A 16,637-nucleotide genomic window follows, 5' to 3' on the forward strand; every position below is an offset into this window, starting at 1 on the left:
AGCCCTAAAGCATAGGCAGGATTTTTACCTTTAGTGTTTATTTCTTATTTTCCCCAGTTATTAAAATAATACTCACTCATTGCAGAAAATTGAAAGTAGAGAATCAGAAAATAGAAAAAACAATCACCCAGAAGAATGGCAGTCAACATTTTGGCATATGCATGCAGGCTTGAATCTATGCATTTTAAAATATATACTTGAAATCATACTATATATAACATTACTTACCTCACTTTTTCCCCTCAACATTGACGTTCTTTTGTTATTAGCAATTTTGCAACATTAGACATTCCCATATCAATTAAAGTTTTCTACTGGGAGCTTAACATTTCAATATATGTATGTAGAACACTAGGATTTTTATGGATAAGACTTCAGCTAAAAGGATTACTGACGCAAAAGAAGTGCCAAGGTCTAGAGTTGCAGGACATTTTAGAGACTGGTGAGCCCTCTTTCATCTCTGTTCCTCGTGGTGCCTTTCATAGCATGAGCAGTCGATGACAAATGTTGAATGAATGTGCAGTAATTTGCGTGATTCTGTGACTAGAGTTGAATTCATGAAGAATTTCTGTCAGCCTAAATGTGATTTCAGAATAAAAATATTGCAGGCTACTACTTTGATAGTTTGTCTTAAATGGTAGGTCTCTTTTCCTCTCATTATGCTAGAAAAAAAACTGATTTACAGATAATTTCAGTGCTACTTTTGTAAAATTTAAAGTTATAACTTGATTATTAAGTTTAAAAATTTGCTACCAATAATTTACAAACCAGTAAATATCCTATATGTAGTTCCATATCTCTATATATACTGTTAAAAATATTTTTGAAAACCATACTCTTTTCAGGTGTTAGAATGCTACAGGACTTGACAAATACCAGTTTTGTTTCAAATAACACTGCTAAATCTGAAAACAAGTTAGAAGATCTATCTTCGGAGCTGTCAAGCCGAAGAAGAAGGTGTACTCCTCTCTCTTTAAAAGAGCCAAGTCTCAAAGGGTGAGTATTTCAATGACATAAAAGCGATTTCAGTGCAGTACTATAAAATATGTGCTTTCAAAAAGATTCCTGCCTGAATTAGTATTTGAACACTTCTGAGTATCAGTGAAGCATGTATTGTTGACATGTAACAACCACAGTATGATCTGGGTAAGATTTGAAGAAATGTCTTCTTTTGTTCTTTGAACAGGCTTAAAAATTTTTTGTTGTTGCCTATAATTTGCAAACCTCATTATTTGTTACCCCCATTTATTGATTTTCTACCTTGTCCTTAGGAGAATTCAGAGTGTTTATATGTCCTTTGGTTTCAAAGAATAACAGTCCTTTTTCTTTTTTTTTAAAACCTCAAACATATATTCCAAAAGAGGGAATAGTACTCCCTCCACCATTTATCCACCCCTCAGCTTTGAGAGTTATCAATATTTTGCCATATTTACTTCCACTATCCGTTTTTTGTTGTATCTTTAAAGCAAATCCCTAATATTGAGTCATTTAATTCCTAAAACACTTCTGTATATATCTCTAGAATATAAAAACTTAACAAAACTGGACAACAATGATCACAACTAACAAAATTATCAATAATTCCTCACTGTCATCTAATAGCAAATCCCAATTCACACTTCCTGGATTATCTCAAAAATGTCTAAATGCCTTTTACATATGTTTTATTCAGAATGTTATTTTTCCAAGGATAAATGAAATTGCTATTTCAGAGAACCTGATCATATTTGGGATGGTATTTCCAAAAGGGTAGAGAGAAATATCCTCAAATTTTCTCTTTGCATTTGTTTCAATGTTTGCTTTTATAAAATTAAAGACATTGATCGTTTTTGACAGGTATTTTAAAACAATAACCAGCAGGTGGCAGCAATGCAAGAGAGGGTGCAAGAGAAGCCAGTTATCCAAGGGCTTTTTTTAAAAACAGCTTTATTGAGCTATAGTTGACATATCATGTTTCACCCATTTAAATTGTACAGTTCAGTGGGTTTTAGTAGATTCACAGATATGCACACCATCACCACAGTCAATTTAAGAACATTTCTTCATTTCAAAAAGAAACCCCATGCCCTTTAACTGTCAGTGCTGTATCCCCCAGCCCTAGACAACCAACCGATCACCTACTTTCTGTCTCTATAGACATCCTCTTCAGACATTTCATATGAATGAAATCATATAATATGTGGTCTTTGTGACTGGCTTCTTTCACTTAGCATAATGTTTTCAAGGTTCATCCCTGTTGTAACATGTATGAGTAGTATTTCATTCCTTTTTATGACTAAATAAAATATTCTACTGTATATATACACCACATTTTATTTATCCATTTGTCTTTTGATGATCATTTAGTTGTTTCCACCTTTTGGCTATTATAAATAATGCTCCTATAAACATTTGTGAGTTTTTTTGTGTATATATGTTTTCATTTCTCTTGGGTATTTGCCTAGTTGTGGAACTGCTGAGTCATATGTTAGCTATGTTTAATCGTTTGAGGAACTGCTAAACAGTTTTCCAAAGCTGCCGTACCATCTTACAGTCCCACCAACGGTAGGGCTCTGTTGGGTTCTGATTTCTCTATATCCTCACCAGCACACTTGTTATTATTTGACTTTTTGATGATTCTAGCCATACTAGTGAGTGTGAAGTGGTATCTTATTATGGTTTTGATTTTCAGTTCCCTAATGACTAATGATGTTGAGTATCTTTTCATGTGCTTATTGGCCATTTTTACATCTTCTTTGGAGAAAAGTCTATTCAGATCCTTTGCCCTTTTTTCAGTTGGGTTATCTTTTTCCTATTGAGTTGTAAGTTAAACTTTTTATTTTGAACTAATTTTATACTTACCAAAAAGTTGTAAAAATAGTAAGAGGTTTCCCATATGTTCCTTACCCAGCTTTTACCAATTCTAACATCTTACATACCTATAGTCCAATTATCAAAGCTAGAAAATTAGCATTGGTACAATACAAGATCTGGGCACTAGGTATTCTCACTGCTTATGTTGTGTTGTATTAACTGTTGTTGCATAACAATATTATCATAAACCTGGTGGCTTAAAACAACACACATTTATTTTCTTTTGGTTTCTGTGGACCAGGAATCTGTACTTAGCTAAGTTGGGTGCTCTGCTTAGTGTCTCACAAACCTGTAATTACAGTGTCATCCAGGCCGATTCTCATCTGGAGGCTCTCCTGGGGGAAAATACGCCTCCAAGGTCACACAGATTGTTGGCAGAATTCATTTCCTTGTGGTTATAGGACAGAGGGCCCCAGCTTTTTTGCTGTTGGCTGGAGGCTATCCTCAGCTCCTAGAGGCCACCATTAGCTCCTTGTCCCATGGGCCTCTCAACATGGCCACTTACTTCAAAACCAGAGAGTCTCTAGAGCAAATCCTCTGGCAAGATGGAGTGCTATATAATGAAACATACACTCAAAAGGGAGACACCCCATCACCGTTGCCATTTCTGTTGGTCAGATGCAAGCCACAGCTCCTGTCCTTACTCAAGAAAAGGGTATTATACAAGGGCATGAACACCAGTAGGCAGGGATTGTGGCAGGTCCTCCACAGAGTCTGTCTACCACAGGGACAATTGATATTAGGCCCCATCAGCAGACAGAGCTAGGAAATGTATGTAGTATACTAATCCATGAATATGCATACTTTTATGTTTATCTATCTGTGTGTATAGTGAAAACCTTGAGTTTAGACTGATACCTCTGATTCCTGTTCAACATCACAGGGTTCATTTTAGCTTTGCTTATTTGTAATTTCTTTCTCTATTGGTAAGTAGCCTGGCTCTCATTATCTATGATATATTTATTTATTTATTTGTTCAATTCTAGCATACACATAAAGTAGTTTCAGAATTGCTGACCCATATCCCTATGAGAAACATACTAACTAGATCATAACACTTAGGTACAGTTCTTTTTGTCTTAGGTTAATTCTTTTCTTACCACCCACCTTCAACATAATTATGTTATTCATTTGTTATTGTTTGTATTCCATTTTCTTCTCCCACATCTTGGTAGGTTTAGTTGTTTACTTTTGGAGTATGTGAATCATTTCTTGGGTTGTACAAGTCAGAGCTATACAACGTGGTATATGCAGAGAAGTGTCAACTACTTTCATTCCTGCTACCCCATTCCCATTCCCCCTCCTTTCTATCCTATTTTCACCACCTCCTGTGGATAATCACTTCCTTTAGTTTCTGGTTTATTGTCCCTGTGTTTCTTTTGCACAAATAAGCAGATATATGTATATCACCCTTTTTCTTACATAAAGGTAGCATACTTAACAACTTTTTTGGGCTTTGCTTCTTACCATTTAACAGTATGTTCTGGAAATCACTCCATATCAATTTGTAGAGATTTTTCTCATTCCTTTTTACTGCTGAATAATACTTAATTTAATTAATTCTTTTAAAAGAGCTACCTCTTCTAAACTAAATATAGCAAAATGCTGTAATGAAATAGTATTCTATTTTAGTTTAGCTCTTCTGGGCATGCAGATTATCTGGTAATCAGTTTAGTTGGCAAATTTTTTAAAAGCAAATATCACAATGTACATTAGTATAAATACTAAGAGTAATAACAATCCAGCTGCTGTTTTTTTCCTTTTGGATTGGGAATGGCATGCAGCAGGTACATCACAGCTTTTGATAGGCCCCCACTGAGAATAAATCCTGATGGAAACTGCTTACAGTATATTATGGAGTGGTTATCATAGGCATTGAGAATAGGAGCAGCAGGAGTTATCAGGAAGGTAATACAAATATATTTTTTTAAAGTCTTTATCTCTTAAGTCCCAAAGTACTGAACATAACAAAAGGGGACATTTTAAACAGTAAAAGCCGTAATCCACAAAGAATATGTAATAGTTATGATATTTATGTACCAAATAGCAGAACAACTACTTTTATGAAGCAAAAACTACAGGAGATACATGGAGACAGATAGGAACACACTAGTAGATTTTAATATACTCAGTATAAAACAAATAAAGTGGACAAAAAATAAGTAAGGAGATGGAAGGTCTAAACAACATAATGAATAGGGTAAATCTTACGTATACATATCAAACTCCACACTCTGATAAGAGAGAATACATATTCCTCTCAAGTGTTCATGGCACAATTACAAAAGCATATCCACACCATGCTGTGAAAAACATACACCACGACCGAGTAAGGTTTATTCCAGGAATGCAAGGTTGGTTCAATATTAGAAAACCTATCATCATATATCATATTAATAAACCTAAGAAACTAAAGCATATGATATTTCATAGATGCTGAAAAAAGCCTTTGATGAAATTCAACAGTCACTCATGATTAAAACACTCAATAGACATTGAGGGATACTTTCTTATAATGATAAATTGTATATACATACCTTAATCCTAAAGGCAGTATCTTGTTTAATGAGACAATGGAGGTATTTCCACTTAAATTAGGAACAAGGCAAGAATGCCCACTGTTTCTGCTACTATTCAACAAGGGATTGATGAACTCAATTCAAAATGGTAGTTACTTCTTGGGAGATGAGAGAACTGTGATCTCGTCTTGCAAAAAGGAGCACACTGGAAAGGGGCACACTGGAGGCTTGTGAGGTGTGGTAAGAGTTTATTTCTTAACCTGGGTGTAGGTGTATTAGCATTTATTTGAGTTTTTTAATTGTACATTTTTATATATTCTTATATGTATGCTAAAGTTCATAATAAAAAGGAAATATATAGTAAATCATGAAATGTGTAAAATCTATGTTGATTAATTTCTCTTAAACCTTATTTATAATTCCCACTATCATAGAGTATTTTAAACATATGACAAAGCTTTGTGGTTTGAGGAAACTGCTTTCTACTGGTATGATGCAGCAATTTTCCTCTCCATACTTTGCAGCAAAAGCATTAGCTTTAGGTTGTTATTATTGTTAATCTTCCCTTTTTTCCTACTTTGCAGGAAGATGAGAAGATGAGTGAATTTATACATTTTGGTTTTTCTGAATTCTCAAACCATAACAAGTCAAAACAAGGATATAACTAAGATCAAGAAGATGAAACACATGACAAAAAGTTTGGGTTTTTTTTTTCTTTTTCATTTTCTGTCTTTTCATGGAGTGTTTATTCTTATGTATATATAATATGCATAAAATAGCTATTTTGTAATACTAAGCTTTTTAAATTATTTTGGTCATCCTATAACATCTTCCTGCTGGTTTAAGCTCCTTTCAACCAAACAACCTTTAAACAATAGCTATTAGCCTTTTAACCAAATAAAATGTATTATAAATACTTTTGCATTGGTTATCTTGTTGTACACCAAGCTATCTTGTTTTGTTTTGTTTTTAAAACCATTCAGTAAATGTGAACACCTGTAAGATTTTAAAAGTCACCTTCTGCCCTGGCCAGTTGTCTTTCACCCTTCGTTCTTCAACTTTCAAAATTACTTGTTCAATTGCAGCTTCTCTATTACTTCCATTATATGTAATCTGATGACTTGGCTGAGGGGTTAAACTCTCAGGCTCTTTTGAATTTGGTTTTTATAACTTTAAGTAGTAAATCCTATTCCTATCTGAGATTAATGAACATAGCTTACTGTATTCAGATGACTAGTCAAATTCTATTCTGCCCATATGGAAAAGTTTTCTTAGACAATATCCGACAATGAAAAGGGTGGGCCCAGAAATCTGCATTTTTAACAAACACCGCAGATAATTTTGGGACAGATTGTCCTAGGACCAAACTTTGAGAAACTGCTGTAGGACTACACTACAGAGTCTCACAGAACTTACTCATTATCAACAGCGTTGGCTGGATGGAGGCTAGAGTCTTTATTAAAGGAACAGTTTATACAGTGGTCAAGAGCTTGGCATCCTGACAGTCTGTTCCTTTCCTGTACTCCTATTACTTTAAGGCTTCGGACCTCCTAGAGTCATTCTCTGGTATTATGTTTCCTATTGTTTAGTTCTACTTTTTTTTCCTTTCCATGAGGTTTGTCTTTTTTTTCTGTTCCCATGCAAATTATTTTTCATTGTATGTATCACACTTATAAACCTTTTCTTTTATTGTTGGTGGAATTTGGTTACAGCAAGAAACAAATTTCCTATTCCCATATTATAAAGACATTTACCCATGGTTTCATTTTGTTTTTACATTTAAATTTCTGATTCATGTGGATTTTGTTTCATGATGTGAGATACGGATGCAATTTTGACCTTTTTCCAAACGATTTCCCATTAATTAAAAAGTCCGTGTTTTCCACTACTGATTTCAAGTGCCACCTTTTTCAATGTTGTATTTCTATGTACACTTAAATTTATTCCTCAATTTTCTGTTCCCTTCACTTGTCTGTTTCTTTTTATGCCCCACTACCATCCTCTTTAAATTATAGAGACTTTGTGGGAGTTTCAAAGTTTCCCTCATGGAGGTTTTCCACATTTCTTGATGCCTAGGCATTCTCTCTTTTTTCCTGGTAATATAAATGGGAAATAAACTCTGTTATTGTTTGCAGTATTTTCTAGATCTATCTCCTGAAAACCAAGCTATCTTTACTCCCTTTTTCTCCTCAATTCTTAATGCCTCTCGTTGCTTTCTCTTGTCTAATTGCATGGCTACTACCTTATGTTAAATGTTAAATAGCAGTGACAATAGTGGGTATCCTTGTCTTGTTCCTGATTTTCATGGGAATGCCTCTGGTTTTATCCCATTAAGTAAGATGCTGTGGTTTGAGCTGGTTATGTATGTTTATAATCACATTAAACTATTATCTATTGATTATTATTTTATTGAGTGCTTTTTTAAAAAATTATGAATGAATGTTGAATTTTGTCAAGTGACTTTTGGCGCTGATGGAGACTGTTAGTTAGGGTCCAGCCAAGAGATAAAAACCACAGATATAAATTGTTAACCATATTCTAGAGAATTGAACAAAAACTGAAAAGGCAAAAGGGACTAGGGGAGTATCGTAGAGGAAGTAACTATGGGAAGCACCCACCATCTCTGGGGCTGAGGGAACACAGAGAAAAGGATGGATGTATTGAAACTTAAAGGCTTAGGGGAAGACTTTAAAGGCTTAGAGGACTCGAGGGGGAGTGTGTGCAACTGGTTGGTGCTGTTTCCCTGAGGGGCTACACAAGACTGGTCCGATAATGTGGAAAAGCTGCGAATTGGAGCCAGCTGTGGCTGCTGAAGTCAGTTGTTCACGCCGTGGGAACCACTCTGTGGTGACGCTGACAGGAACAGGAAGCAAACAGGAAGAGCAAATGTCTCTCTCCTCCATCCTTCCAGTTCCCCTCTATCACCTATCGCCAGAGACTGGAAGGGAACCTGGCAAAGGAGAAATGTGGTTTGCCAAGGCCTAGCCTTAAAGTGGAGTAGAGAAGTGTGGGTTTGAAGTTAATATGAATCAGCACAAAAAAGATATGATTATCCTCCTTTGATATATTCACATAGTGAACTATATTCATTAATTTGTTGATCCTGAAACAAATTCTTGCTCTTGTGGAAAAACCCCCCTTTTTAATGTGTGCCAGCTCTTGTCTCACCTCTAAGCCCATCTCTATACTTCGCTGTAATGATGCCAGAACTCTGCAAATCACGTTTCTTCTTTGCTAGCTGACTTTTAAGCTTCTGTAAATAGGGGACGATAGAAGGAGCTGGAAAGTCAGAGGGAAGAGGTACTTGCCCCCTCCTGTTGGCCTGCTCATCACCTCAGCAGTGGTGTTTCACACGGGGCGGGGGGTGGGAGAGGGATGACACGTGGTCCCAGTCTCCCGCTGGTTTAGCACTCCTAGAGCCCACACTGCTTGGGCTGTACCCGCTCACGGGCCTCAGGCCTAGCTCGTCAGGGAGCCGCCTCCAGGCTCCTGAGGGAGCAGCACCCTCCTTGCCACGCGCCACCATTTGAAATCTGAGTGCCCACTGACCCCTGGAAGCCCTTTTCCTACCTCCTGAGGTATTAGCAGCAGCTGAGCAGTGCCCTCCCCTCAGAGGTCTCCTCTTAAGTTTCCAAGTTCTAATAATCCCAGGCTCTTCCTTTTTTCCTCCGGGAGGTTCCTGTTCATTGCTGGAGGGAATGCAAAATGATACAACCTTTATAGAAAAGGTTTTGACAATATCTAGCAAAATTATTCAATACATATGCGTATAAAATCATTTGACGCAGCAATCCCACTTTAAGGAAACTATACCAAAAATTCTCTTGAAAAGAATACAAAAATTTCACTATGGTATGGTTTGTAATAACAACAAAAAAGGAACAACATAAGTAACAATAGGGAGCAGCTAACTTGAAAAACAAGTGGAAATGAAAACGATCAAGATGGTGACAAACACAGAGATAGCTGACCTTAGAAAAAGAATTTTAAACGTGTATATTAGGGTATACTCTAAGAATAAAAGAACTGTAAAGAAATCTTAAACTTATATTCACTAACCTTATTGCTGCCATAGTATTGATGTGGTTGTTTTGAAATCAATCTAAGGACAAGATAAAGCAATTATGTTGAGGTTTTAGAACCAAGATTTTCGGCATAAGTGAAAAGAGATCCAATTGTAAAACCCAAGATGGTTAAAAAAAATTGAACGTGAATTAAATCAAGGCTTTAGATCCGTAAGCAGGGTACAAGAAGTCAGTAGCATGGAGGAACAAAGAACACCAGGGAGAAGCAACCAGTCATATTCAAAATGTGGTTCATTCTGTAGGACAACTGACCTAGGTTTCTTCTTCAACGTGTTGATAGCTTTAAAAAGGAGGAGTGGATGAGGAGACTATTCTAGATTTTAAAAGACTGAAGAGACAACAAGGACATACATCAAGTAGAAATCAAATGTAAAAAGACGTTTTTTTTAAGACACTGGGAAATTTGAAGATATTAAAATACTCATTTTGTTATATTTGATAATGGCATTTTTCCTTTGTAAGAAAAAAAATTTATGTATACTGAAGTATTTAGGGGTAAAATAATGTGCTTGACATTGGCTTTAAAATACTCCAGAAAAGACATGGGAGTGTGGCAAAATGTTGCGAATTTTTAAAGCTCAGTGAGTCAGGTGTATGAGGATGCTAGTTGTACTCTTTTATGTACAAATTTGAGAAATTTTCACAATAACATGGATACGTTTACATAAATGAGATGGCAAATGTTCTAGGTATGTTAAGAGAAGTCTGGGAAAGAGTGTGAGTCCATTTGAGCTTTTAAAAGGTGTTATAGTGCAGATTTCAAAAATGTAAAAATAGACCCAGAAAGTTAACAGTGGTAAGTTCTAAGTTGTGGACACAGGTAGGTGACTTTTCTTTTTACGCTTTTCAGTATTTTACAAGTTTTATTTTTAGAAAGTTTTTCGAGATGTTTTACATCACTATTGACACTCATGAGATAAACTTTATAGTGATTCACTGAATAAACTGAATAACGATAAAACTTTAAAAAATAGTTTATATCAAGGTAGCTCTTGATATAAAAAACTGGAATAATTGTTTGTAAAACTGTGAGGTAAAGTCGTAAAACCATCCATTGTCCTTAAGTTCCTTTCCTGCAAAGCTGGAATGAATGTGATTGTTTATCACCTATTAAAAGTACATGATGAGGCAGGCGTGGTAGCAGGAAAGGTACAAAAAACCCCTACTGTTCCCGGACTTCAAATCTAGCTGGAAAGCCATTAAAATATGTACTAATATAAGACGACCGAAAAGAGTCACAGGACCCGCCCTACCTACTAAGAGGCGGGGCAGTGGAGCGCAGACGCCCACCGCCGAAGGCGAGGGAACGAGGGTCTCAGCCAATGGTCTCAGGCCGGAGGGAGCGCGGCGGTGACGTCCTGATGTCCGGGGGAGAGGTTTCCTGGCCGGGCGCTCACCGCACTTTGGATCTGAATTGGGACTTTATCCCTTGGGGGTGGCTGGACTTTAGGCCCCTTCAGTCCGGTCTGCGTCGCCGGGTCCCAGGTGCCGGAGACTCTTCCTCGGGATCCTCGGACCGCGGGCCTGCGCGGTGGGACCGCGGCGCGCCACCATGGACGGGACGGCCGAGCTGCTCTTCTACGTGAACGGCCGCAAGGTGAGCGCGCCCCGGGGCTGCCCGGCCGCTCCTGCCGGGCCTCCCCGGTGCTGGAGCGCTGCTCACGCGCCGGGCCCTGGGCTGCACGTGGGTTTGCCTGCGCGTCGGGGCAGGGAAAGGATGCGTCTTCAGGGACTGCCTGGATCTTTGGGTCCCGCCTTCCTCATGTGCCTTTCTCCTCTCCTTCCAAGACGCACAGGCTGAGTATCAACCGCACCCCACTCCATAAACAGGAAGAGAAATGAGTGTCCTTATTCGGCTGAGTCAGCACTCCTAAATCGTCCCTCCGTCAAACCCACCCCCAAACGGGAACGTCCTTCATTAGGCCTCAGATCTTGGGTGTGTTTGGATGAGCCGAGAGCGGTTTGGAGTGAGGACAGGACCATAGAGATGAATTCATTGAGACCTCTCACTCTTATCGTTTCCAAAGTCACAGCTAGTTCCTCGCAGCGCTGAGCCGATACCCTCCTCTGGGGACTTGAAGGTCCTTAGTGGGTCCACTGCTGGCGCGGCAGCTGCCCTCTCAGAAACCGTGCTGGCTCTGCAGATCCTCTGGGGCAGTTCCAGCGATTGTCCGATGTTTGGAGGCAGCAAAGCGCCCGGGGAATCCTTTAAAACACTCCCACGGACGTGACCGTAGACCGCTCACTCTTCATGCTGTCCCAGGATATTGCCGCCAGGTTGTAAGGGGGAAACCGAGGCAGGAGTGTTAAAGGGCTTCCTTAAGAGCAGACAAGGGAGCAAGGGCCGTGATAGCGGCCTTTCCGCGCCGGCGCCTCCGGAGCCCCCTGTGATCCCTGCTTCTGGGCCGGAATAGCCCAACTTTCCCTGACTGGCACAGGCACTCACCAGAAAGCTAAGGGAGGTCAAGCATCAGGGCCTCTCACTTGCGAGGCCTCTTCTAAAGCCCTGAGCCTAATTTCGAATTTGGATTTTGTATTATTTTTCTTAAAGAGGATTCCCTCCCCCAAACTGTGCAAGTTCTAGGCCCTATAAAATCTTCCTCTGTGCCTGCTGCCTGGATTCCACCCTGGGTAAGATGAGCTTGTTTTTCCTGAACTGTGTTGGGGGCCATTAGGACCCCCTCGCAGGACTGCTATGAGCGTGAACCATGATAAGGGCGAGGATGGCAGATGGGAGTGGGCTTGAAGTGATCACGTGATGTCATTTTTTTTTTCTTTTGCATAACTGAATGGTATAGTAGACACAGCTCTGGCTTTATATTTGGACAAACAAGTATTCATTTCCAGCTCTAATTCTTATGGAGACAACCTAACGTAGCCTCAGTTCCTCTGTTAAAGAGAGATAATACTGCCTACTTCACAAAAAGTGATGGTGAGTTTTTAATCCGTTTAGTTAAGGGCCTGCTATATGCCAGTGTTCCAGTGCCCTCAGGGGACACAACAGACCACAGAAATGAGCAAGGCCCTGTCTGCATGGAGTTTATGTTGTGCTGGGGAGACAGACGACAACCATATAAATAAATAGAAATGTATCAAGCCAGGCAGTGATAAATGCCAGGATAAAAAATAAAGCAGAGTGAGGGGCCGGAGAGTGGCGAGAGCTGGTTCTTCAGGCGGGATGGATGTTTCAGACTTTCTGAGAGGCTGACATTTGAGTGGTGGCCAGTATGAAGCGAGGAACAGACGTCTGAGGGAAAAGCATTCCAGACCGAGGGAGCGGAGGTGCAAAGATCCTCAGACACGAGGATTTCTTCGTGCTCCGGGGTTAGCAAAGAGGCCGGTGGGGCTGGAGATGTGGCCAGGGGTTTTGGAGGAGATGGAAGGGTTTTGGTTAAAGGAGGAAACAGGTGTTTGAGTCTAGCTTCTTCTCCCCCTTCTCCCTCGCCTGCTCCCAAATTTTTAACAGAATGGCTAATGATAGTTTATGCTCTGTTGATTTTTAAAAATAGATAAGCTGGTTCTTATCTGTGGGCTTGTTTTATCTATGAGCCAGAAGTCTTGTGATCATTTGGAAAGTGCATGCTAGAAATATTGATATAGTTTTTGCAATTACCCTGTTAAAAGAAATTATGTCACCATTTCCCTTTCCTGCCCCTCCCTTCCAAATTCTGTTAGGTGCGTGCTTCAGTCCCAGCAAGCAAGCCTGATTGCCACATGGATAGAATTAGAATAAAGTCTCTGGTTCAGAGGGTGAGTGGCTGTCGAGAAAAGTGAGAGAAGAAAGCCACCAGGAGAGGGGGTCTTGAAGTCAAACATAACCTCTGGGATTAAAATCCTGCCCTTAAAAGGAAGCTTTGAAGCCACTTAGGAGACTCTGGGTGATGTGATTGGCCTCCAGTCTGGGTTTTTTGCAGAATCCCCCCAAGTCACCAAAAGGTGTCATTGGGTAGGGGCTAAGGCCATGCACGTTGGTCAGAGATCTAGCTGCAGAGAGATTTCTGAAATCTTACTTGCTTCACCAGCAGCCTCCAAAGCAGGTCACCCAGTTAACATGGAGTTTGCGGGAGGAAGAGCCCAGGAATAAATTACATCCTAGATGCCACTCTCAACACATCTCAGGAAGCGTAGCAACTCGTTTTATGAAGCAGTGAGGCATAGAGATCAAAGGTGTGGGCTTTGGAAATAGTTAGACATGGATTTGAGTCCTGTGCTGTCTGCTGTAACACTCAGCAGCTCTGGGGCCTTGAGCAAGTGTCCTCGTCGGTTGTCCCCTCAGGCCTCTTTCCCTCTTTCTCTCCTCACCATGTCCCACAATACACACCTCCTTCTCCTGTCTTCTTCCTCTCAGCTTTCCTTATTTTCTGTTCTTTTACCCCTTTCTCTCTCCTCCTGATCTCTTTCTCTTTCTTCTTTCTGCCTCTGTCTTATATCTGGCAAGGCCCCCTTCATGCACTAGTCACAAGCCCTGCACAGAGAAAAGTGATTTGTCAACCTTGTGCAATGTGAACTTATCTCCCAAAGGGCCAGTGGAAATACAGAGGGACACATGCCACCCTTGCAACATGCAAGGCTTTACTGAGACAAAAGCACGCAATGACCCTGAGCTGAGAGCTGGTATCATTTCTCCCAACCAGAGTTAGTGAGAATACCTCTGTTCCTCATTCCCTCCCTCCCTCCCCGCCCCCTGCCAGCTACCATCTGAGTCCTGACCTCCCTGTTTCACTCCAAGACCTTCCAGGACAGGGTACATGCCAGATCCCTGCCCCACTTCCCTCTTCCAAATGTGCCATCCACCAAATCAAGAAAAATAAACACATTTCAAGCCAGTGGCACTTTGAGCCAAAGTCCGATCTCTTGAGACATCTCCGGGAACAAATACCCAAGCAAACAAAGCCTGCTCTTCCACGAATTCCTTATGAAAATACAACTATGGGGCTTCCCTGGTGGCGCACTGGTTGAGAGTCCGCCTGCCGATGCAGGGGACACGGGTTCGTGCCCCGGTCTGGGAAGATCCCACATGCCGCGGAGCGGCTGGGCCCGTGAGCCATGGCCGCTGAGCCTGCGTGTCCGGAGCCTGTGCTCCGCAACGAGAGAGGCCGCAACAGTGAGAGGCCCGCGTACCGCAAAAAAAAGAAAAAAAAAAAAAAAGGGTCCTTTAAAAAAAAAAAAGAAAACACAACTATCTCTCAAGCCTAAAGTGCTCTTTATTACCCAGATCCTGTCTGTCCATTAAAATTGGGCTTCTGAGGATTCATCATCATGTGTATGAATTAGAATTAGTTTCACCTGCAAATGGCACTAATTCAAAACTAAGTAGTTCAAAAAAGATATAATTCGTGTTTACTTTTACATAAAGGGTACTGTATCTGGGGATAGACATTGCAGAGCTGGTCTAGAAGCTTCTTGGTGTCATCTGAGACCCAAGTTTCTTTTCTTTTTTTTTCCCCTGTTGCCATTAATGTGTTGCCTTATGGTCTAAAATGGTTGCTGGCATTCTAGCCACGTCATCTTTATTACAGGCAGCAGGAAGAAAGAAATGGAGAAAGCATGCTGAGATAGACAATCAGTAGTTTCTGCCACCATTACTGGTTCTTCTGTTTTTCTTTCTTTTCTTCTGTTCATAAGTCCCAGCCTGTGAGAAATCATCCCACCTTCCTCATAGCTAATTGTACATATCAAGTTATTCATTTAGATTAATTAACATGTATTATGTCCTTATCATATATCCCCAGCACCTAGTTCAGTGTTTGACATAAAGAATAATGGAAGGTGGTTTCTCTTAGGATCAAGAGAGGCTTATACACACACAACTAATTATGCTGCAGGGTAACACGTTCTGTGAAAGATGTGTAGATGTTGACCATGGGAGCACAGAGGAGGACTGTTTCTTGGAGCAGAGAGTAGGAAACATATATTAAATGGCAGCAAAGCCCACAGGAGAGAACATTTGAGCAGGGCTTTGAGTGGCATCCAAACTTCTGCCAAGTAGAGAAGAGAGGGAGGACTTTCAGGACAGGGAGAATCCTATAAGCAAATGTAGTTAAGGGTAAAAGTCCCTGCACTGCTGGGACTAGCCAGGTCTCCCATGTGACCAGAGTTCAAGATGCATGGGTTGAATGACAAATGATGGAAAGTTTCTCAAAGAGGCCTTGTAGGCTATGCATTGTAGGCTATTCTTCTTGTGTTCCAGGAGCTCTTGAGTAGAAAGTCACCTAAGACCCGCTCAGTGTATTCATTAAAGATGCACATTTTCTGGTTCCCTCTCCCAGAAATCCTGATTCGATAGGGGTTTCATTTTAACAAGCACCCTGAGTGATTCAGGAATTCCCAGCAGAGCAGTTTGGCATATCCAGGAGCCAGTGTCAGATTTAGGCAGATACAGGACACGATCAGACTTGGATTTTAGAGAGGTTGCTCCAGTGGTGGTATAGAGGGTGGCATTGCGGGTGCCCGGAATGGAGGCAGGAGACCTGTTAGGCAGCTGTTATCATTGTTCAGGCTGGAGGTAATAAGGGTGGATTTCAGGGAGTGACGGTAGAAGTGAAGGGTGTTTAGAGAATCGTTTTGGAAGTGTAAATGGCAGGACTTGGTGATGCTGACTGTGGTGGATTGAAGAGAAGAAAATGTCGAAGGTAGCACAGTTTTTTAAGCTTAGGTGACCTAGCAGATGGTAAGGCTATTAAACAAGTTAGGGAAAAGAAAGGAAGAAGTAAGCTTGGGAAATAAAGAGTTCCATTTGTGGGCCAATTTAGTTGGGGATGCCTGGGGATGTCCCACAGTTTTCCTTGTATTGTAGTATGTACACACACACACACACACACACACACACACAATCACTTCTCTCTTACCATATTGCACATTCCTCTAGGGCACAGATCTGACCTTGGTAATTGGCATGTGCCTCACTTTGCCGGGCCTATGGCCACTTAGAATTGAGGGTGAGGAGGCATCTATAGAATAAGCATGTGTCCCCTCGTCACCTACTTTCCAGAAGGGAAAATTAGTATAACATGGTGAGGATGATTTCTAGTTCTGAAATTGGGAAGCAAATCATGCTTCTATTTGTGAATCTAAAAGAAATCCAAATTTGTCATCAAAAAAGAGAAAACACGATCACTTTGGAAAACATAGCCAATCGTGACATTTCAGTCATGCTCTCCATTGGGTGCTGCTGTTCTAA

At 40.4% G+C, this 16,637-nt stretch overlaps 2 protein-coding genes across 6 annotated transcripts in view; both read left to right on the forward strand.

The window, feature by feature from the left end:
* SGO2 (shugoshin 2) overlaps positions 1–7,769 on the forward strand; it is a 47,288-nt gene extending 39,519 nt beyond the window's left edge. For 4 of the 5 annotated variants that reach the window (XM_067027541.1, XM_067027543.1, XM_067027540.1 and 1 more), the window contains 2 exons: positions 846–996; positions 5,957–7,769. In XM_067027541.1, coding sequence (XP_066883642.1) covers positions 846–996; positions 5,957–5,972 — 167 coding nt within the window. In that variant the 3' untranslated portion in view covers positions 5,973–7,769. The remainder of the gene's footprint in view (positions 1–845; positions 997–5,956) is intronic. The other variant, XM_067027542.1, reaches the window with a different exon arrangement.
* Positions 7,770–10,976: 3,207 nt separating this feature from the next.
* AOX1 (aldehyde oxidase 1) overlaps positions 10,977–16,637 on the forward strand; it is a 74,823-nt gene continuing 69,162 nt past the window's right edge. The window contains exon 1 of the mRNA XM_059053364.2: positions 10,977–11,054. Within this exon, the coding sequence (XP_058909347.1) occupies positions 11,010–11,054 (45 nt within the window). The 5' untranslated portion in view covers positions 10,977–11,009. The remainder of the gene's footprint in view (positions 11,055–16,637) is intronic.

The sequence above is a fragment of the Kogia breviceps genome, chromosome 2 (assembly GCF_026419965.1).
Source record: "Kogia breviceps isolate mKogBre1 chromosome 2, mKogBre1 haplotype 1, whole genome shotgun sequence".
Lineage (NCBI taxonomy): Eukaryota > Metazoa > Chordata > Mammalia > Artiodactyla > Physeteridae > Kogia > Kogia breviceps.